Source organism: Mastigoproctus giganteus, chromosome 6 (assembly GCF_048544385.1).
Source record: "Mastigoproctus giganteus isolate SK-2022 chromosome 6, ASM4854438v1, whole genome shotgun sequence".
NCBI classification, from domain to species: Eukaryota; Metazoa; Arthropoda; class Arachnida; order Uropygi; family Thelyphonidae; genus Mastigoproctus; species Mastigoproctus giganteus.
This window is the reverse complement of record NC_143580.1, coordinates 12,446,510-12,471,966: the sequence shown is the minus strand read 5'-3', so window position 1 is coordinate 12,471,966 and position 25,457 is coordinate 12,446,510. Positions and strand designations below refer to the sequence as shown.

Here is a 25,457-nt window from a genome sequence, read left to right as displayed (position 1 = left end):
TTGTTGTGAGCCTTGGTGTAGGCAGAAAATGAAACTGAAGATTTGAAAACAAGCCATTTACAATATTTAACATTCTTCTTTTGAACAGCCTTAGCACATTAACTGGAAAACCAGGGTTTAGATAAAGGAAAAGATTTTAAGGTGGAGCATGGAATAAAGGATCCCTATAAGAATAATTTAACTGACACAAGCCGAACAAACGTTTATGACATCAGAAGTTTTGAAACAGTAATCCATTCAAGGAAAAGGAGAAAAGAAATCTCGCAGATCATCCCATTTCGCATTCTTGGAATGCCAAACACAATATGAAGTTGGGAAAAGTCATGGGAGAAAGTTTTCACTGAAGAAGAGACCTTCACTAAGTTGTGATTTGAGGTGCCCAGAGGACCACTCACCTCGACCATGTACTTAGGATTGTTTGTGAGAAAAAGATCAAGTGTGTTGGTATTTGAACAATCTGAAAAACGAAGAGATTCCAAATTACTAAGTCTCTGTTTGGGAATATCAAAACAGACATATGCACAAGTACCACCTGTGACGCAAAAGGAATCATACAGCAAGGAATCAATATTAGGACAACTGAAATTAGCAGTAGTTCATCTCAATCAACCGCTAATTTGGGTTCTGTTAATAAAAGTACATGGGGTTTGGCAGACTGTAAGTGAAAATGGACATCATTGAGATTAGAACTGAGACCACATATATTTGTAAAACGAATGAAGAAGTGTTTGGGAGGTTTGATCTTTTTGCAGATAAGTTTCCCTATTAGTCATTTACAATTAACGTTTAAAAAAAATTTTTTTTTTTTAAATTGCAATTTTTTTTTAATAATTTCAAAAACAAAGGGTCATAAATAGTTAATGAATTTATTTATAACATGGCCACATAATACATTTCATTGAAATTTTTTAAAAGGGTGAACACAACAATTTTTATTTAAAATTCTACACTCACTTTACCTCTAAATCAAAATAAAAAAAATTCTCTTAATACTCAGGAACAACTGCATAATGTCAAAGGAATTTACAAGAGAGAGAGAGAGAGAGATACAAGAGCATTACCGTATTTAGTAGCCATGCAGGTGTGAACCACGGTCACTCAAAGCGCATGTATTTCTGTACCCTTTAGAATGACCACTCGGCTATGTCTGTAGTCTCTCAATAGTTAAAATTATATAAAAAAAATAAATTTTAAAAAAATTATAACATAAATCATCAAAAACTTTCATAAACACACTTATCCCTACATGTCCCTGAACACAGATCAGAAAAAAGAAAAATAAATCTCCAGGGGCTCACATCTGGTGAGTATGGGTTTGGCAAACCCAGAGTCCTGAGCTGGATATCATCATTCTTCTCTTTCTTGGTGATTCCCTTCTACTTTTGGCTCGCTCTCTCTCTCTCTCTCTCTCTCTCTCTCTCTCTCTCTCTCTCTCTCTCTCTCTCTCTCTCTCTCTCTCTCTCTCTCTCTCTCTCTCAGAGTAACTCGGGGAATTTTTTTTTTTTTTTTTTGGCTAGGCTGGTGCAGCATAGGCCTCAGGCTTCCTTGCACCATGTGGCTGGTAATAATAATAATAATAATAAATAAAAAATAACAATAATAATAACTAAATAAACAAACAATCAATATTGTACATTCGTACATTTCTTCCAACTGGAGTTTTGCTTGCAGGTAAGTTTTCCTACATGAAAGATGATGGTGGTACTAAGCTAAGTGTAAAGCAGTGGTCAACTTGTTTCAAAATGGCTGATTGAATACCTACACAATAAACTAATATTCAATATAAAAAAAATCAACAATGGGCAAAAACTGTTCGACCAAGTAAAATAATTCCCCTTCCATTTCACAATGTAACCATTAAAGCAGGTCTTAGAAAATATAACTGACACTTTAATTATGTTCTATAACTCAGTGTGTACACAAGTGATAATTCTAACTTGAGAACAAACTCTGTAAACCATTTTATATAGAGATTATTGAATTATCTGTTCATTATATAGATTATTGAATTATCTGTTCATTATATAGATTACTGAATATCTTTTTTATTCAAAAAAAGATATTCAGTAATCTGTTAAATATTTAGTTAAATTCAAAAGTTAATTAAAACAGTAAATTACAGTGGTGTGGAAATTTGCACTGATTATTTATGCAATGATCAGTTTATTCAATATTCTTAATAAAACAATATCAAATTCATACTAAAAGATAATTGATTAGGCACTTCAAATTGATTAGCTTTCCTTATTACAGCTAATATGAAAGCAGCATACAATGAGAGAATAGCACAAGCTCATTCCAAAACATGATCCTATTTCAACCAAGACTATAAACTATCCATGAAACATGAAGCAATTTATTTTCATTCTGAAACTGATTAAACTATAATTGAACCCTAAAAAATGCAAATGTGTCAAATTTCCAGATAAACTACCAGGATTATTAGAAATCTACTACCACAAGGATGCAATTTGCAAAATATAACTGAAAACTTTGTCTTTGTTATATGTTTACATGAAGGCAAAAAAGATCTGAGGAGTGGGGGAAGGGGGGTTTTCCATTCCTCTCTTCTGTGGAAGCCAATTTCATAATGACAAAATAAAAATTAAAAAAAAAAAAAGGCATAAAAAAACCAGACTCATTCCAAAAAATTGACTGACCTGGATTTTGCTGACGATATCTACTTGGTTGAGGAAACAGTGGATAACAAGCAACAGGCAAGTGATAGGCTAAAAAATACAGCAGAAAAATTGTGATTAAAAATAAACAAAACAAAATAAGAAAAAAAAAAAATATGCAATTCCGGAAAGTGCTATAATAGGGAAATTATTTATTTATCAGGAAAACAATATGGCTAATATAAGAAATATAAATGAAAATAAGTAAATTGTTTTAAATCAAACAAATAAACCAAATTATATAGCATTCCATGTGACATTTGTTTATATACCTATGGGTATAAAATCATACAATGGATATTTTAGCAAAAATCAAATCCCATATGCAAAAAGATGTCCCAAGTTATCATCATGCTCATATACAATTCACATTATATTATGTTTATACGGTGCCATATGCTTCTTAGTAAAGGACATTTTCCTGGAATAAAGAAGCACAATAAATCAAGTGGGCTTTATGTACAGTTTCTAAGTTGCATTTACAGAGTTAAAAATAGGCAATATATGCAGTGCATTCAAGTTATAAAGTTTCAAATTTATTTCTCATAAAATACAGAACAGGAACATAAGTCATTTTTAAACATAATCTCCTAGAAGGAACACAAATTTTTCACACTTTTTTTTTTTCTAAGCTCTGAAGAGTGTAAAGATTTGTTCAGCACACTGGTGAATGGCTGAAGGCTTTCAGCCATGAAGACCATGCTTCTTTTCATCCTCAACCATTAATGATAGATAATACATAGATTCAACTATTCATTCCTGAAACTAAGCATCAGTCTACCCAATGGAAGCATGACGAGTGTGCCATGCAAAAAGTTCCATGTTTCTGCAAGTGCAGAGAAAATGATGATTGCTCTTTTCTGGGATGCAGATGTAATAATCCACACACACACATTGTATTCCTGGGGGGGGGGGGGGGATCTATAGTGAGAGGAAACTCATATGAAAATATTCTGAAGAAAAAGTTTCTCCCAGTATTTCGGAAGAAACGTCCACAAGGACTGAATTATATTTGATTCTATCAGGACAATGATTCACTCCCATTGTGCTGATAAGATGCAAATTTTTTTTGCAGCAAACAAAACTGAGGTTATCATACATCCTCCATATTCACTTGACCTTTCAACTAGTGACATTTGGTTGGTTCCAATGATGAAGATTGCTCTTCATGACAGAACTTTTCTTAGTTGAAAAGCAGCTGCTTCAACCATTCACTAGTGGGCTAAACATACTTCCCAAACAAACCCTCGCAACTTGAAAGAAAAAGTGTGAAAAATGTATGTTCCTTCTAGGAGATTATGTTGAAAAAATAACTTGTGCTTAATTTCTGTATTGTGCATATTTTATGTGTTATAAATTTGGAGACCTTATAACCTGAACACAACCTCATTGTATGATATAACACTTCATAATTCTTTAATCTATGACTATGATCCCAAACACATCCCTTATTTATTAAAAAAAAAAAAAAAAAAAAAAGGTGGCTTTCTTGTGGTGCAAGAGTTGTGTAAAGAGATGAATTTAGAATGGTTATGAGCACTTCTAGTCATCCAATATGCATTTTTTTCCTATAAAATATTTTTGATGATAATGCTAATAACTATAAAATATTTTAGAATCCTTATTGAACTATTTTAAGAGGGACAAACACTTGTAATACCAAGCAATACATTTCTCATTCTTCAGATGGTAGTGCCACCCAAAGAATAAGCTCTTTTTAAACCTGTACAGTTCATTAATAAAGAAACAGTTGTACTTATATCCATTATATTAGTACTGATTGATTATATACTGCCCTCTCAAAAAGAAAGAATCAATCTGCATCATCACAACATGAGTTTCAGCACAGAGTTCATTTAATAACCAACAAATCGCACATTTCAGATATATATATATATATATATATATATATATATATCAGTACATTTCCCTGTACACAGATTAAATGCCTAAAAATCAACCAATCAATGCATGGCATCTCACACTTAGTCAGCTAAGTGAAATGCCCCACATCAATAGAAGTGACTGTAAAAGTGATGGTATGGGGACTTTGTCGTATAGTATATCTATGGTAAAAGAATGGTGCCAAAGCAGTGTTGGGTGGGAGTGAGGAACACAATCTAAAATACTGGATGGAATGATGCACTGCCCACTGCAACTCAACTGCAAAAAGTAGATCCAATCCTACAGAAAAACAAGTCCCACTTTGCACTCCTCAGATCTGACAGTTAAAATCTGATTTTGGAGAATATCAAAACTATTTCCTATTAAAGTGAATTCACACAAATATAAGGTTTCGTGGTGCTGTCATTAACTTGGCTACACACAGTTTACAGTGGCCTTTACTATGATTAAATCCAAGACCTACATTAATATTTTGGACAATTCTCTGCTATTTGTACTGTGGAGGTTCTACAGGACCCTATAATCCCTATGGATGTGATCAGCATAAGTGCACTGTAGTGACTGCATCCATGTTTATGGACTGGTTTTGCATGTTTGCAGGAAGAAAACTTTCCACATGAGACTAAATACGGCCCTGAATGAAGATAACTTATAAAAAAAAAAAATTTCAATCAGCATTTCCTTTTTTTTTTTTTTAATGCTGGTCTTTCATGTGATTAAGACAAATCCTACATTAACATTTTGGACAGTTCTCTGCTTTCTGTATTGCAAATATTCTACAGAACTATGTTTCTATGAATGTCATCAGTAAAAATGCCTGCACTACATGCCACTTTTCCAAATAGGTGGCATGTAGTGAAACCAAGAACATATAGACTGTGCATATGTTCTCGGTTTTTTCCTAGCACATGTAATTTTCATAATATGACTGCTGATAATATCAGTGCAAGTTAATTAAGATGATTTCATTACAAAACACATGAAACTGGTTACAATTACATTTTATCATTTTACAGTTTAAACCCAATACACTTTACACACAGTTAAAATAATATAATACATTATTTTAAAAATGTTGTGCTGATGATTTCCTTTGGTATACTTCATCCAGAACGCTGCAGTACAACATCCAGCAGTAAGCCTATGTTGCCAACATATGTTCGTTCCAGAAACCTTGGCAGCGATTTTCTAATGATTTAATGTCTTGATGGAATCGCACCCCCCCCCACGCCAAATTTTTTGGGAAAAGAAGTCTAAATGTGAGTGCAAGAAATGAAGTTTTAGTGACATACAACATCCCATTTCTTTATGTGCATTAAGCAGTTTCTGAACTCCATCTCTGTATACAAGAGATATGTGGTTACCAAAGAAGTTTATAAAAACTTGACATGCTTTTAGTTCTAACAGACTGAGGCATTTTTCAAGCCTTTCATCCTCAGAAACTAATTTGAGATCACTCAAAGATTCCTTCTTTCACACACTGATTTTTTGAAATTTATCGCTTAAGTAAAACTCAAATTTATCTTACCCATCACTTTTGCAAAATCCTTCATTAAGCCAAGTTTAATGTGGAAAATGAAAGGAAAATTTTTACTGGATCCCCTAATGGAACATACTACACAATACTCATTCTTGGCTCTTTTGTGATTCTTTGAGGCCAGTCACATCTCATGTAATGGTCTGCAGTAGAACATTTATTCCACTGGAATAATAAACAACAATATTTTGTGAACCCTTCTTGCACTATTAACATACCAATGACATTGAGGTAATCACAGATATTCCATTAATTAGTGCTTTATTGAAGCAATTCAATAGGACTTCAACTGAAGCAATTTAATTCACAGGACATCAGAGTCAGCTCTGACTCTGATGTCCTGTGCTCAGGATCAGCTGAAGTTCTCAGTGGAGATACCAGAACTGTCATGCTGTCATTGTGATGGTTTGGTCTCATCACTGAATCAATCCAGGTTCAAATAAACAATCTTGTACTTATTCTTTGCCAAGAATCCAGTTACATTCACTTACAAAAGTAACAATCACCATCATGGTCTTTCTTCCCTCCATATCATGGGTATGGGACAGCATTAACTTTTTCCATTTGTTCAAATAATGTATAATAACAAATAATAATGTATAATAATGTATAATAAATAATAACAAATAATAATGTATTTTATTTGTTCAAATAATAACAAATAATGTATCGCACCATTCAGCTGTGGTAAAAGGATTTTAAAAATGATAACTAATAATAAACAAAGAAAGGTTACTATCTTACAGTATATTGTGTTAAATAAATATGTTTACCATACTAAATTTTTTTTCATTCTCAAAGAGATATTTGTTATGTATAGGTACTTAATAATAATTTTATATTATTACATAATATCACTCATAAAAACATAGTACTGAAAATATCTTATAATAAAAATTCAGAACTATTATACAGTTTCAAAGAATATAGGCTTAGTGGTTTGCAATAAAAATATTATGTTGAAAGGGGTTCGTGAGTCAAAACAGGTTGGATAGCCTTTTTTTTTTATCAAGAGGATAGCCACTGGCAAATTTGTGAAATATCTATTGTGACTGTACATGGTTGTGATTTAGTTAGGAAAGTCACATACATAGCAGAATTTGAGTGAGGTTTACACTTTTGAGGCATGATGATGAATGTGTTTCAGTAATTCGCCAGATCTTAACTGAAACAATTTATAATCAAATAATTAAATAATTATGAAATAACAAAAGATATAGATATATTCAAACAATTACATAAATATGAATGCATAAATAATAAAAAAATAATTACATTCATGTAGGTTGGCTGAAAGGTATGCGAGTGGTATAATTAGTCATCATGTTCATGCAATTAGGTTTCATCAGATCATTTGTTTTCCTGTAGACAAGCTACAGGAAAATCAGCATCCAAAGATCTATCTAGTCAACAGTTTTCGCTCCCCCACAATGAAAAATACTTGTTGACTTGTGTATCCAGAAAAAACACTCATTGGTCTCTAGATAGGAAAACAGGATTATGATAACATGGGTATAAAAGTTGGTTGCTACTGGACATGCATAATCTGAACTTATTTTAAAATAGTATTATACTGTTTGTAATCATAACTTCTTACAATAAAATCAGTTCTCAGTGCAGTGGGGAGAGGGGAGCTTAAAAGCTTTTGTGGTATTAAACGATAGCGTACATTTGAAATTAAAATAGAAGCTTATTCATACCAAGAAATGGCAGCCCTGCATCTCAAATATGGACATCAACCCGGCCACTACAAGATGCTTATATGCAAAAAGGGTTCTGAATCATTTATCTGCAAGAAAAGGTCTTTCAGAGAATAGAAGAGTGTTTTAGAGGTACAGGATCATTTAACAAGCAAGTTTCAGGTGGTAGAACCGATCAGCATCAGAACTGTTCAGTTGGAGTGGGTACTGAATTACATGGAGGAAAATTCTGGTGACAGCACACGAAGGATGGCAGCAGCAGCAGAGGACACACTTTTGTCCTGTGTCCTATGCTGCTGCTGCTGCTGGAGATTTTAAATGAACAATGGCATTATCCGCATCACTTTTAAAGATTACAAGGCCTTGCCAAAGTTTATTGTCTACCACAATGAGTTCACGAACTCTTTTTCTACCCTCCATGTTATTCTCTGAGATTGACTTCACAAGAAAGTACACGATTGATTTTCACAGTAAGGCACCTACAATAACGTAATATTCATGTATGGGTAGGAATTATTACCAACTGCTTTATTGGTCCTTCAGTTTACCTGAAGTTTAATGATAAAATTCTATTCTGATTTTTAAAGAAATGATTTATGCAATTTAGATTAAGCCTTTTGCTGTCTGATATCATATGGCATTTATGCATGATAGTGCTCAAGCCCCATTTTAGTCAAGTAGTCAGAGACTACTTGGATGGGCATTTCCCTGATAAATGGATAGGCCATGGAGTCCATGGAGTTACCATTGTACAACCTACTCACTATCATTCAATTTTTACCTGTGAGGTCATCTGAAATCCATTGATGTGACACTCATTGACAATGTTGAAATGTTTAACCAACATGTAGAGCAAGGACTAGGATATCTGAAAAATAACTACAATTTTTGACAGTCCATGATGAGCTGTTGTTGTTATTTGGTTTTTAGGAGCATTAGCAACTAAGGCCATATTGCTCCGGGATATGCGGTGGTCATTCCCTGACCTTTCCGCATCCTCCGTATTTGGTGTTGACGGGCTCGAACCCCAGTCTAATCAAGAAGCGTGTGTTATGCACTGTGCTCCTTCCCACCTGGCTATGGAGGTGCCTATCCATGATGAGCATGTTCAGGCATGTTTCCACATAAGTAATCTGGTCAACAAACTCCTTTAATCTGTCTGCAGGCATATGTCTTTAAAACATAAGTGGATGCACTGAGGGATAGTCTCCATGTCTAGCACAGACATTTTCAATGAAATTCTCACTGGCTTTTTTTTTTTTTTTCTTTTTTTTTTACTGATTAACACAACTGTATTTTTTTAAGTAAAATATATTCATACTTAGTAGTATTTTTTTAATCATTTCATCATGTAAGTGGTCACAATGGATGGTGGATTTTTGGAATTTAGTACCATTTTATAGATTTTATTTTAAATATAAATATAATATAAATTAAATATAAAACATCTTAATCACCAAGCATTTTTTTTTTATATCCTAAGCAGTCATTTTTATTTACTACAGAATTACAATTTTAGAAAATTATCAAGAAAATAATTATCACATCTGTAAAAAGAGATTTCCTATTAAAAATTTTTGTCTATTAAAAAACAGAAAACTCTTTATTAAAAAAATTTAGCCCAGCTATGCAACAATTAAACACTGTAAAAATTATTAATTATATTTGTTTCATAATTAAGATATTTTATCTTAACAGTGCATAATTGTTGTACTAATTGCGGATTAAAAATTAATAGCTTCTGACATCAAGGGACATAAATCACTGGTAAGCCTAATTACAAAAATTTTATGACTGAGAAATGGGATTTCCCATACTCAAAAGTATTTGATTTTTTTTTTTTTTTTTTAACAATGCAGATTTCAAATATATTTTAATGTTGCTGACCCATTAATCAAAATATTCCTAAAAGGTACTCAAGGTTACAGTGGTATCAGAATTTTTTTTTTTTTTTTTTTTGTGCACTAGTTTTCATTGCAACGGTCAGCCAGATCTTCAAGATTTGAATCCACGTGAGAATGTCTAGGAAGCTAAAAGATCAAGAGAAACATGTTAGTCGCCTACAAAGTGATTCATGTGCTAAAGTCTTCTCTTACAGAGGAGTGAAATTTATTATTATTAAGCCCTTATAAACATCATGAGAGCTACTCATTCTGCAAGTCTGGCTATTGGAGGAAATCATGATATAATTATTATTAGCCATACGGTACAAAGAAGCCCAAGGCTTTTGCTGGGGCCAAAATATAAATAAGTTTAAAAAATTGAAAAATAAAAATAATAATAACTAGGGGGCATCGCCACCTACTTGCTGCACTTGCTTTTGATAAAATAAAATACTTACAGAAGCTTTCAACTCTGTGTGTGCGTCTCTTCCTCAGCTATGAATACGTAAATACGTTACTATATCTATATAATATCAGTGTAGATGCACCACAGACAACTCCTAAAGAAAAACTACGATCGTAGTGTGAAACATCATTTCATCTGTATCTCATATTGTGCTCATCCTTCACAAGTTAACAAGTAGCGCACTAGCTCAAATAAGTAACGCTTCACTAATAAAGAAGACTATTGTCACTTATTCTCGGTGGGCATCACCACCCAGATGGCACCGTTTCAAAGCTAGTTGGCTTTTCATAGGTGGGTGCCTTTCACACTACGATTCTATATCTATATAATAGATAAGATTCTATATTTATTATATAGATATAGAATCTTAAACTCTTAAAATATTAAGAGTTAAATTTATTTTATTCCTCTTAAAATATTAAGACGAATTAAATAAATCGTTACATATGGTAATCAAGAATGGTACCGTGTGGTCGTGTTAGATAAACTTAGCGCGTGACCACACTTAAACAGAAGTTTGTTTTACCACAGTAAAACAAGCTTCTGTTTTACTGTTCTTCTGTTTTATTACATATTTTTGTATTTGTTACATATTACACATAACCCGCATCTCTCCCTTCTCCCATTAGCTGAATAAATATCACTGGAGGAAAATTATTTTAATGTATAGAAAGATATTATTATTAATATAAATATATATCAATATAATATTAATATAAAAAAGCATGCTCCATAGCTGGATAACACAAATGCTGAAGATCGACAAAGTCAACCGAACAGTGAGAATCTACAAACCATGCAGCTGGAAAGATTTCAGACTGTTCAGGTCAGCAAACAGCGAATAGCAGACCATTATCATGAAGAACCTGAGAGCTCCTGCAACCCTGGAAAAAATCAAACATGATGTGAGTGACCAACTACAAGAAAGAACAAAGAATATAACAAACACTGAACCAAAACTAGAGGAAGAAGAGCAAGAATAAGTCTGGACCAGCCAAAGTGGAAACAGGCGAGGTTGCAATATACAGTATTAAAAACTAGTGGAAGAAGGCCCTAATGGAATTCAAGAGAATGGACTCTATAGAGGCCCACACTATAACAAAGCAGAGATGCAAAGAGAATCCTGTGGCAAGTCACAGAACACCTCAGTCAATGAATAACACCAGATTACCTCAACAACAATGAAGTAACAATGGACACCATCCACACAGCCATGTACTGTGCCACCAGGATCAACACACGAGAAACCAGAGACCAGCAGAACAGGAAAGATAAAAGCAAGTAACCACCAGCATAAAGGAGACTTCAGCAGAAGCTAGACAAGCTAAGAGTCAAGATAGGCCAACTAACCCAGTACCAGCAGGGAAATAGAAGTAAGAAGCTGAATTGGAAAAGTAAAGACAATACCCACAGCAAACCAGCCCCAACCTGGATAGACATAGAAAAGAAGAAAACCAAGATCATACAAGAGATGGAGAATGTGAAATTTGTGAGGAAGGAGTACAACAGATGGTCAGGAAATCCCACAACTGGCAAACTTCAGGAATAGACATCTGCAACTACTGGAACAGGAGTTCACAGCACACACAAACACCTAGCAAGCAGTTCACCCTGAAGTTAAGGCACCCTGGGGTAATCTCAGAGTCTGACTCAAGGAATCAGGCTAAAGACAAAAGGTACCAGAAATCCAGCAAAGTACAAACGGATCATCTGTCTGCCAACAATGTACAATATCCCAACCACATATCGGACCACTTAGCCAGAAGAACATTAGCATTAGCATTAGTAGAGGCATTTGATGCAAGAAAGCAAGCTTATGTAGCATCAGCCAAAAAAAAAAAAAAAAAAAACCCACTTCCACTTCACCCCTCTGTTCGTTCAAAATACCTGTCCAGCTGAGCCTTAAACTTATTTAGGCTATCAACCTCCACCACAAGGGATGGGAGTCTGTTCCACCAACCAACCACCCGCTGGCTAAAGGCAAATTTCCGCACGTCTATCCTACATCTATCTTTCCTCAATTTGAATTTATGCCCTCTCAGGTGATTTTTCTGAGCTAGAGGAAGAATCCCATCAGCATTGAGCATGCTTAAACCATTCAAGGCTTTATACACCTCTATCAGATCACCTCGCTGGTGCCTAGTCTCCAGACACTGTAATTTGCAAAACTTAAGCCTTTCTTCGTAAGAGCACCCCTTTGTTCCATTCACTAATCTTGTTGCCCTTCTCTGTACTCGTTCCAGCAGCTCTACATCCTTCTTGAAATGAGGCCTCCAGACCTGTATACAGTACTCTAGGTGTGGCCTGACCATTGCCTTATACAATGGAATAATCACCTCCTTATCCCTGCTGGAAAAATTCCTGTATATCATTGACAATACTCCATGAGCTACTCTTGCAGCCCGTCTGCACTGCTCAGAGAACTTCATATCTGCCTGCACAACCACCCCCAAGTCCCTTTCATTCTCTACCACTGTCAGTGTAGTACCACAGAGTTGATACATTGCTCTGGGGTTGCTGTTTCCCAAACCATTAGTAGATGTAGTACTTTTTTCATGGTGAGCATTGGATGCTTTGTGAAATTGCTGACATTTTGATATTCCAGAAGATGAATATGAAGGCACAGCAAATATCAGCTATCTTACAAGAAAGAGTATACCAATCAGAGAAGTGATAATGCCCAAGCTAAGTCCAAAGAAAATTGTTTCATTTTCTGAAAGATATTTCATTTGAGAATGGTGAGCCATACAATTCAAGCTGAGAAAAGAGGTATTACAGTTTGTCCTCGATGAAAAGGAAATTGTGCTTTATATAAGTAGAACTCATGTTCTACTTTTATAAAGAACATTCCATCTGAAGACATCTGACCAGTGGATCCTTGTTCCAAATCCTAAGGGATACAGATTTTGGAGGCCCTCCTGAGTATCCCAAATTTAACACCAGGGTTTCCTGTGGACAGCACTATGCATAAAACTGTCAAAATACCCTGGAAGGAATGTCTGTTTTCAGCTTCAAGGATAAAAGATGTCAGATTGATAAGTTGAAAAATGTATAAAAACCAGTCAGTTTTAATGAACAACTGTACTATGGTTTCAGAAAAGAGTTCTCTTACATGCCTTGCTATAGATCTACATAGCAAGGCATGCAAGAGAACTAAGAAATTGCAGTGGCTTCTGAGTAAGTCTTATAAACCTTTGTCTTTGTTCGAAGTGTTCCCCACATTGAACACCCTCTTCTGGAAGAACTAACCTCAAACTGGAAATAACTTGCACCTGCTGTAACTTCTATGAGTGAGAATGTCTTCTAAAGAGAAGTGTGGAGTGGGTGGTGTACGAGCTGAATTCGTCAGTCAGGCTTCTTTTAGCATCAGTGTAATGGTGAATAATGATCCCACATCAGTATTTACCAGTATATCCTCATACCATTTACAGTATTGGAAGTTGAAGTCTGTGTGGCAAGATCTAAGAAAACTTTCACAGAACCTGTGAATATTTTAGTGAATGGCAATTCACATTGATGGCATGGCTGTTGACAAAGCCAGCTTATTACAAATGACCTGGCAGAAACCCACACCTTATGAACCTTAATGATACTAAATATGGTAGGAAAGTTCAGTCATTTGGATTTAATTTGTGGTATGGCTCTCTCAATTTTTTCCCCCCTTAAGAAGTTCTTAGGCAAACAAAAATCTGACAGAGATAAACCACAAGTTAATTTTGTTTGCTTAAGAGGTCCTTAAAAATTATCTTAGGTGTGAGCCCTATGATCATTTCTCTTAAAAGAGGCTGTGAATTTTTTGTTCATAATCACAGGTATTCAAAATCATTGTAAAAGATGAAAATAAATTTTGTTACAATGCAGTGAAGTGTTGCCCTTTCTTTATTTCCATATTCTGTATGTAGGAAGCTAAATGATTTTGCAATAACTGAGTAAAGTGGAGGAGAAGTTGTTAAAGTTACACATAAGAAAGGCACCTGGGGTGGATGGAATCTATCCAGTTATATTAAAGGTGGTAGCAAAGGAAGTAAGGCATCCTTGGACTCAGGGGACATCCCATGTATTGGAGATGTACAAATGTATCCCTAATTCAAAAAGGGGAATTAAAAGGTGACATGAGTAATTACAGATCTGTTGGTTTAATTTCTATTCCAGGAAAAATAATGGAGTTACTGGTTAAAGCATTGCAGGATCATCTAGACAAGACTGCAGTAATAATTTAGACACAGCATGGGTTTGTTAAGGGGAAGTCTTGTCTGACCAATTTGTTGAATACTATGATGTGGTCACAAAGGAACTGGATACAAAAAATAATTTTGATATCACATATTTAGATTTCAGAAAAGCTTTTAATACTGTTGCACATGAAAGACTACTATACAAATTGGAGCAGTATGGCACTAAGGGCAAGTTGCTACAATGGATAAAAGGATGGTTGAGTGGGAGAAGACAGAGAGTGGTAATCAATGGACACTGCTCTTCGTGGACTAATGTTATTAGTGGAGTCTCCCAGGGTTCAGCATTGGGCCATTGCTATATTTATCAATGATATTGATGAAGGTATATCAGGCTTAGTATCCACGTTTGCAGACGATACAAAGGTTGACAGGTTGTTAATGAGTAATGGCAGTAAGTTACTACAACAGGATCTAGAAATGTTGGGCAGTGGGCTAAGAAGTAGCAACTGAAGTTGAATATTGACAAATGCAAAGTACTGCATATGGGCAGCAGTAACCCCAGAGAAATGTACCAGTGAGTGGTACTATATTCAGGGTAGTAGAGGATGAAAAAGACCTGGGGGGTAATTGTGCAGACAGGCTGCCAAAGCAGATCATGAGGTCTCTTCAATGATATACAGGAATTTTACTAGCAGGGATCAGGAGGTGTTATCCCTTTGTATAAAGCAATTGCGTACAGGTTTAGAAGCCTCATTTTAGAAGGGTGTAGAGTTGCTTGAGCGAGTACAGAGAAGGACAACAAGATTGGTAAGAGGAACAAAGGGGTGGTCTTACCAAGAAATGCTTAATGTTTTGTTTGTTGTTTGTTTGGTTTTTAGGAGCATTAGCAACTAAGGCCATATTGCTCCGGGATATGCGGTGGTCATTCCCTGACCTTCAAGAAATGCTTAAGTTCTGCAAATTGCAGTGTCTGAAGACTAGGCACCTGCAAGGTGATCTGACAGGTGTATAAGGACTTGAATGGTTTGAGCATGCTCAAATCGGATTCTTCCTCTTGCTCAGATTACAAACCTGAGAGGGGAATAAACTCAAATTGAGGAAAGACAGTTGTAGAGCTGGAACAAACTTCCAGCAATCTTTGTGGAAGTTGATAGCTTAAATGTGTTCAAGGCAGAACTAGACAAACATTTGGAATGAATGGATGGGTGAAATGGGAAGTGGTTTTTTTTTTGGCTCATGCTGTATAAGCTTGCTTTCTTGCATCATATGCCTCTACTAATGCTAATGTAATAATAATGCATCAAGAAGCCATTTTCCAACATACTGTGAATCACAATCTATGTAACTGTAGTTTTTTTTTTTTTTCTAAGATAATTTATCTGGATGTGTCAATTACTTGGGTTAGCGACTCTGTCAATTTTCTGTTTGCTAAAGAGGTCCATCTAGATAAACAAAAATATTTTATTAACAAAAATTAATACATAATAACAAGCTTACTTGATATTTCTCTCTGTAATTAACCAGTATTATACCAACCTACATCAGTTTAAGTTAGTTTATTATTCAACCTACTAACTAAATATACCATACAATTAGGTAACATTTTGGGAACCTTGCTGGAACCCAACATCAGACCATACCTGGCTGAACTAGAGAACAGAGAAACAAACCAACAATTAATTATTTATGTGTTAATACAATCATCCAATTATCTATTACTAGTAACTTTTTATACAAAATATTACATATACAAGTATCTATTACTTTTAAGGATTTTATATATGAAGGGTATTCAATAAAGAATGATCATAATTTTTAATGAACAACTGTAGTGCTGGCTATTTCTAGCTGAGCAGCAGAATTTATGGCCATAACTAAGCTATAACAGTAAGCAACTGCACAGTTGACATGCACAAAGCATAATCTTTGCAGCTGGTATAAGTTTATGCCTGTTCAGTTTCGCCTATATAATGATGGATGTGACATGCCAAAAAAAAGAACATCCATAAAGAATAACAGTAACCGGTTAACCAGGTTCAGAGATGAATTTCACACTAATAAAAATCCTGTTAATCATCTTCAGTTAATTGGTCTTTGATTTTTTTAAATTTTTTTAGTATATGGCAGAGAATAAAACATAATTTACAAATATAAATTACTGTTAATTAAAAACCTTTTAATTAAGTAAATTAAAATTATTATATTGAGAAATAACCGTTACAATGAACTCTAAGAAGTCTGGCATATGACCACTTCAAAAAGAGGGAGATTCAGTGGAATGTAAAAAATGTCATGAAATTGTCAAATGTAGAGGAGGGTGAACATCAGTGCTAGAAATCTAAACAAAATACCAATGTGAATAAGACCAAAGATGAAGAACTCCCTAAGAAGGACAAATTAACACCAACCTCAAATACGTTGAATTTCATTAAAAGGGAAAGCATAGAAGAATTTATGGTCAAATATGCAGCTAATAAATCAGAACGTCTTATAAAGGGATTTTAACTTTCCATATACTGACTGGAACTTGTGGATAGGTCACGCGTGCACTAGGAAAACTTTTGTGGATTTAGTGGATGAGTGTTTTCTGCAGCAGCATGTTGACAGGCAACTAGATGGAATAATACTCTCGATCTGATTATCAGCAATGATTATACATGTATTAAGAATCTGCAGATAAAAGAACTACTAAGTTTGTTGTTGTTTGTTATTTGGTTTTTAGGAGCATTAGCAACTAAGGCCATACTGCTTCGGGATTTGAGGTGGTCATTCCCTGACCTTTCCGCATCCTCCGTATTTGGTGGTGACGGGCTCGAACCCCGGTCTAATCAAGAAGCGTGTGCTACACACTGCTGCTCCTTCCCACCTGGCTACGGAGGCACTAGAACTACTAGGTGGCAGTGATCACAGTGTATTGATGTAGGATTTATTTAAATATGTTAAGTACCATCACAGGTAAAGAGAAGGGTCTTTCCTTTCATAAAGGTGACTATGGTGGTCTCAGACAGTTTTTAAATTCTATAAGATGGGACCAACTGATGATGTTACCAACAGAAAATTCAAAATGGGAAGTGTTCAAGGAATTAATCATGGAAGCTACCAGGCTTTTTGTTCCAACTAAGAAATACTGTTCACAATTTAGGCCTAAATGAATGTCAGATGGACTAATGTGACTCGTGGCAGAGAAGAAACATGCATGGGATGAATATAAATTATCAAGCAACACAGAAGCCTATGGCAGATATAAGCTAGTTTGTAATCAAGTCACAAAGGAAGTTAGGCGAGTGAAGGCAAAGATTACGAGAAATCTTTGGCAAAGGATGCAGAGAAAAACAGCAGACTTCTTTACTTATGTAAACTCTAGAAGGAAGGGGATGAATCAGATTGGTCCACTTGATATCGATGGTTCAAATGTTAATGATCCTACTCAGGCAGCTGACAAACTGAATGAGTAATTTGCATCCAGGATCGGCCCAAGGTATATTTGTGCCCTGGGTGGAGAGGCATTCCTGCACACCCTTCCAGATATAAAAAATTTAATCAGGTGTTTTTATTGAGTTAATATTTTTATTTTTATTAGAGAAAAGTAAAACAGACAAGTGTAAACACAAAAAAGACAACCAGAATACTTATAATGTTTAATTATCATATTAAATTGTTTTTCCCCCTTCACGTAGCATATGTGCCTGCCCTCTCAAAACTTTGACACTCCCAATGTCATGCGCCCCAGGCAATCACCCAGCTTGGCCGTAGCTCGGGCTGGCCCTGTTTGCATCTATATTCACATAGGGAATTCTCAAGGGGAATGGAAACCATAAGTTTATCAAACTCTAACGGGAAGATAAATGATTTTGTAATAACTGAGAGACAAGTGGAAGAAAAACTGTTGATATTAAACATAAGAATGGCAACTGGGGTAGATGCGATCTATCCAATTATATTAAGGGAAGTAGCAAAGGAAGTAAGCAAACCCTTAGCCATAATTACAAGAACATCCTTGGATTCAGGAGAGGTTCCCATGGACTGGAGAAGTGCAAATGTATCCCCAATTCACAAAGGGGGATCAAAGTGTGATACATGTAATTAGTTTAACTTCTGTTCCAGGGAAAATAATGGAGTCGCTGGTTAAAGTAATGCAGGATTATCTACACAAGACTGCAGTTATAGTTCAGACAGCACAGGTTTGTTAAGGGGAAAACTTTTCTGACCAATTTCAATGGATACTATGATATGGTCACAACAGAACTGGATGGAAAAAATAAATTTGGTAATCATATATCTGGATTTCAGGAAAGTCTCTGATACTGTTGCACATAAAAGACTGCTATACAAATTGAAGCACTGTTGCATTAAGGGCAAGTTGCTGCTATGGATAAAGGGATGGTTGAGTGGGAGAAGACAGAGTGGTAATGAGTGGATACTGCTCTTCATGGACTAATGTTATTAGCAGAGTTCCTGCGAGTTCAGTGTTGGGCCCATTGTTGTTTTCTATATTTATCAATGATACTGATGAAGGCTTATCAGGTTTAATGTCCAAGTTTCCAGATGATACAAAGGTTGACAGGGTTGTTAATGACAGTATGCTATTGCAACAGGATCTATAAAAGTTAGGCAGATGGGCTGAGAAGTGGCAACTGAAGTTTAACATTTACAAATGCAAAATATTACATATGGGTAGCAGTAACCCCCCAGAAAAAAGAAAAGTGTGGTATTACACTCTAGGTAGTGGAGAATGAAAAAGACCTGGGGGTAATTGTGCAGTCAGATATGAAGTTCTCTGAGCAGTGCAGACAAGCTGCCAGAGCAGCTGATGGGGTTTTGTTAATGATATATAGGAATTTTTAACTAGCAGAGATAAGGAGGTGATTATTCCTTTGTATATGGCATTGGGGAGGACACACCTTGAGTACTGCATAGAGGTCTGGAGGCCTCATTTTAGGAAGGATGTAGAGCTACTCGAACAAGTAAAGAGAACGGCAACAAGATTGGTGAGGGGAACGAAAAAGGAGTGCTCTTACCAAGAAAGGTTTCAGTTCTGCAAATTACAGCATCTGGAGACCAGGCACCTGCAATTTGATCTGACTGGGGTGTAAGTTTTTGAATGGTTTGAGCAAGCTCAATGCTGATGTGATTCCTCCTTTTTTCTCAGATTACGCACTTGAGGGGGAATAAATTCAAATGGAGGAAGGATGATTGCAGAATGGAAGAGTGGAAATTTGCTTGTAGCCAGCAAGTGTTTGATTGCTGGAACAAACTTCCATTTGTTATTGTGGAAGTTGATAGCTTAAATAAATTTAAGAATTACACAAACTTTTGGAGGGAATGGAAAGGTGAAATGGGAAGTGTGTGTGTGTTTTTTTTTTTTTTTTGGCTGATGCTGCATAAGCTTGCTTCTTTGCATCATATGGCACTACTAATGCTAATGATGATGGTTTTTGTATCCAAGCTATGACATGTTCTAGCGTGATTCGAGAATATATTACTAAATGAGGGTGAGGGTATACAACCAAAGATTGAAACAAGTATTATGAATTTAATTGTTGCATTTTTTAAGGAAAAACAAATGGAGCTTAAATCTGAATTATTAGTGTTAATTAAAAAAGCTACAGTTTTCAATTACAGTTGACTAGTGGGTCAATACAAATCTAAAAAGATTTTTGCAAATTATTGTGTAACCTTACACGATAATCAACAGAACTATAAACTTGGTTTATTTCCAATTAAAGGGCCTTTAGAACAAAAATATTGGTAAAAGAAAAATTTAAATGAATTTGGCCTTAACTTAGAACACAATATTGTAACATCCACTGACAACACAAGCATCATGCAAAAGTATGGAAGACTATTAAATACAGAAAAATCAGCTTTGCTACAACCATGCAATTCATTTGACTGTTTTAGATACCTTTTATAAGAAAGAAGCAAACTTAATTCCTGTTAATAATGAACAGTGTTCTCCCCAGTACCCATCGAATGGGCACACACCGCCCAGCTAAAATTTAAGCATTTCTCGCAGTACCATATGGTACTGCTGACTGATCTCGATCAATATTAATTCGAACATACTATGCGATCGAGGTCAATGAGACAGGAGCATATAATGTCAAATTATGCAATTAATTTTTGCTCTGGATCGCTTAAGTCACATTTATAAATAACAGAAAATTTTATAATATTGCAAAGTATTACACTTCCCCACCCAGCTACTTCATAATGCCACCTGGCTGGCAAAATTTTCTCGGGAGAACACTGATGAAGAAGAATTAAATTATTAAGCTAGCAACAGTAAGAACAAATCGAATGACAACACCGACAGTGAATACAATGCTAGTATTTATTTATGAATACAATACTTAAATTTTGATAACAGAGAGAATGACACTGAATATGGTTTTCAAAAAAATACTCAAAATGTACTGACCAATTTCCTATGAATCATATGGTTTAAGAAATCTTCAGTAAAAAATTATATTTTAAAAATGTATGTTGTATACAACATGAGCCAAAAGAATAGACTCTGAGATCAGACTGTAAAACTAATTAAGGTAGAACAACTTAATTCCTATGGCTAAAAGACTGCTTAAGCTTAAGACATGTATAAAACAAGCTTTAGAAGACACAGGCTGTGAAGATTTTAATGACGAACATTATGTTAATGTATTGTATTGCAAAATTTAATTCAAATAATGAAACTGGTAGATCAGCAGTAAAAGATCTATGAAAATTAATGCACCTCTTTTAACTGCCAAAGGAATTTTAAATTTCTTTTTCTGAAAAAGTTTGCCAAATGTTCATTTGGTACGAATCGTTAAGAAAAGGAATGGTACCAATCGCTTCAGAAAAGAATTACAAAGGATAAGAATAATCCATTAATTTCCTTTTCTCTTTAAATATTTACAAAATGCACGTATTCCTAAAAGTCATCAAAGCCTCAAATTGAATTATTCCTCGAAATAGAGGATTGTATCATTAGCAAAGGATATGATTACACACCTGTTTCCATGTTTGTCCAAGGAGGACAAAGAAACAGCTTTAATATCAGACTCAGAATATTTGACTTCCTCAGGGAGCTTAAAGACAATTATGCAAGAAATGCAAGCCAGTGTATCATCTATATTGAAAGATGTACAACAAATGCCAAACAATTTGGGTTCAAAAATTACAAAATGAATTTAAATTATTTGGGAATACTGGGACAAAATACAAAAATATTGAGAAGCTTCATAATGCACTGTCAAGTATTCAATCAACATCAACTGACAGTGAATGCATTTTCTCTATGTCAACTAATTTTTGTACTAAAATAAGATGTTCAATGAAATTTGTAACACTAAACACTTGTTTATGAAATTATTTCTTAAGAAAAAATAAAAAGACAATAATTAATATTTATCTTAATTTTTATGTAATGTAGTAAGGGATAAATATGTTTTCAACTGTCAGTTAATCCCCTGTGATTTTCAAATGTATGATTTATCAGCTATAATTATTTACTTTTAAATTATATGTGTATGTATATTAAATTGGAATGATTTTCATCTTTCTTTATCTGTACTTAACATTATTGTGATCGTGTTTATATTGTTTAAAATAAATTGAACAATATAAATTGAACAATATAAATTAACAATATAATTTAACAATACGAAAAGAAAATATTAAATATTTTAAGTATTAGTATCCAAGAACATACTAACAAACTTTATGTACAAAACTACAGTTAACAGCAATTTGTTATTTACTTACTTGTACTATGATTATTGAAATAAAAATACATAAAATAAACACTAAATACATTTATTCTGCCCTAATGTGGAAAAAATACTGTCTCGGTTAACTGGTTATTTAACAACATACTAACCAAAAAACAGTTTTTTGGATGCCCTAGGAGGAACAGTATGCTGCTCTCAAATTTTGTTTCTGTCTTGAAAACACATTAGCTGAAATGTATGAAATGTTAAAGGAGACTCATGGCGAATCTATGCTTCCCTACAACATAAACATTAAGCTTTAAACATTCTAAATCACTTGAAAGTAGTTTAGAATGTTTAAAGATGGATGTGATTCAATCACAAAAATCAGCAATTCTGAAGCTCCAACTACTGCTGCCAACACAGAAACCATAAACACTGCTTCTGTAGTTGTGAGAGAAGATCGTCATGTAACAGTAAGGCAACTGGCAGAGATGCTGAGAATATCAATAAGAAGCACGCATGGCATTCTCCATTACCATATAACACATTTGTGCAAGCTGGATTGAGACTGCTCATACGTGAGCAAGAGTAAGTTCGCATGGAGGTTTGTGAGGATATGCAATGGATAGTTACTGAAAAGTAATTATCCATTGCATATGGATAGTTACTTTCTGGTTCTGCACAAAGTGATAACATTATTAGTAAGTCTGTACTTAAGGGTTAAATATTAAAAACAAGATAACATCAAAGCATACATTTGCATAATACTTTGTTCTGGAATGTAATTGTTTAGTTATTTTAGTAATTTATTTTCATATTTTCAGTTATAGTAGGTATTACAGGTTTTTTTTTTCCATAGAACTCTTATCTTTCAATTCATAATCTTTATATTCTGAATTGATCTAATATTCCCAAACGTGAATGCAAAGAGGAAGTAATGTGGATTTAATATTAATCCAAAAATTAATAGTCTACCTTTCTTAAAATAGCCTTTGATATAATTAACGAGCATATAATCATGTTACTTTATTTTTTTTTTAACTTTAGAAGCATGCCATGACACAGTATTAATGAACAACAGTTTAGTTAATCAAGTACCTATTTTAATTAGTAACAGAATTTCTATGAGTACATTTTTATATTACAGTATATGAAATAATTTCAGCTATAAAGCGTTATGTAATCATTCAAATAATCAATATGCCCTTAAGTTCAAAAATAGTATACAATCAATCTTACATCATTTTTATACCACTTCTAATAAAGAGATATCTCACAGATTCTGCTTTTAAATAATTAAGCTGATATCTCTATATGTGTTTTTCCTTATTTATATTAATCATATCAATTTTTTAAATATAAATTATTTAAAAATTTTTCATAAAAGAAAAAAAAAACTTTTTTTTAAATATAATTTAAATAACATTACCATAGGTATAATTTGGCAGTCTATACTTTGAAATTAGAAACAGTATACGATACAATCATTACACCATTTTTTAAAAGAAAAATAGTCTGAAATCAATGTTCTGAGCATCATTATTTGAATTTTTTTACCACTAAGTTCCCCTTGTAGGGGCACAGGCTCTAGACAAAATATAGGATGAAAGTGCATGCACGCACACACCACACGCTTTAAATATGTCAAAATGGCCAAATTATACAAGAAATGGACATTTTCTGTTCTTCAATAAAAAAATAAAAACACACACACATATTTTGTTGTCACCAGTAATCATCCAATTCCATCTTGAAATGTACTAAATGCCACTTTGTGGAAAGTAAACTTATTCCAATTATTATATATTCCAATATCTACAACAGGCTGACTGAAGGTAAAGATACAGCCTTCCCTCCATTCATTTTACTCATTTCCTTCAGGCCTTACATACCTTAAATAAGGCCCCTGCCCCCAAAGGTTCACACCTCCAAACCATTCCTCAGAAGGACAATAATTAATGCTTTTTTTTCCAATGCTCTTTGTTCTATATGCTAGGTGTGCTTCTTTTTCTAGAAATTCTGTTTTCTTTTAAATACAGCCTAGCTCCGAGATCTAAATCCGATAGATACACAAAGGGTAGTCTCACCATTACTTTATAGATAGGAATGATGAGATCTTTCTCCCTGCTTTCAAAGGTCTAATAAATTATTGAGAATAGTCTTTCTGGACGATTGTTTACGCTGCATAGGAATCTTCGTATTTGATTGTTCACAACCGCTAAGTCTTTTACGCCCTAAAACACCTTTAACCCCCAAAGTCTTGATGGGGGGCAAGTAGAGAGGAACAGAAACCCACAACCTGAGTTTCTGTTCCCCAAGTGCAAAACCTTATATTTAGAATCATTAACCACCATTTTTCAGACTATATCAGTAAATGGTCCAAATCTATTAGATGTAAAGGGTGGGTAACAATCAGTCATGGCCTCTCTGATTGTTACCCACCTTCAAATCATCAACAAACCTTCACAGTTTCCCTGTACTCTCTCATCTGTATCACTAAGGAAGATCAGAAACAAAATGGTTCTAGCACTGCAAATTGAAATGTGAAATTCTACTTGTACACTAATCCAACCTGAAGAATACCTATTTATGACCACTTACTTCCTATCCTTAAACCAAACCCTTATCCAGCTATTTTTACAGCAGGGTCATTATTCCATGTCAAGTGGCCTCTGCTCGACCACCTTCAATTTATTGAAACTTGGTGTGGCTGTTTAAACACGTTTCAAATGAAGCTGTGCAAAATTTCATTTTTTTTAAATTTTTTATTGTATAATGTGATCAATACACGAAGGAACCAGTTTTTTCCTGCTTCCTTCGGGTATCGTGGCCATGAGATCCAACCGGATAGTACGGCACCATCGTGATATTCAAGCCCGAGGCGGGAATCGAACCCGCGACCTTTGGGTTGCCAGGCAGGCACTTTACCCACCCGGCCAGCTAAAATTTCAGTTCAAAATATAGTATGCTTGAGGAACCAGCACCTTTTTTGTGAGGTCACTTGTGTTATGCGGAATAAATCACAAAAAATTTTCAAAGTTTTAAGTGTTACTGTTGCATGACTGTGAGAGGTAGTGCTCTGAAACTCAGTATACCTAGTTAACTTTAGGCAGAGAATGCAAAACTTTTGGTGTCCAGGCTCAAAAACCTTCACATTTTTTACAATGTTGTCTAAAACTGACACCAAAAATTTGTTGCGACAAATTTAAGCAAGACTTTTCAAAGTCATAACTTTGAAATAAAAATCTTTGGTACCTTCTTCTTTGGACATTCCACGTACCAACTGCATGAATTCAGCTTAACTAAATATCAGTTCTTATACTTGTTTTCTAGCTGAGATATTTTCCTTCAAAGATTAACTTAAAATTTGAAAGTCAAACTTGACCTATCTTAAGGGGCAAATATCTTAATGTGGAACA

General features: G+C 34.5%; 1 protein-coding gene across 1 annotated transcript in view; it reads right to left on the bottom strand.

Annotated features, from left to right (window-relative positions):
• LOC150083920 (uncharacterized) overlaps positions 1-25,457 on the bottom strand; it is a 259,821-nt gene that overhangs the window by 221,712 nt on the left and 12,652 nt on the right. The window contains 1 exon segment of the mRNA XM_090375830.1: positions 2,661-2,729. Within this exon segment, the coding sequence (XP_090231956.1) occupies positions 2,661-2,729 (69 nt within the window).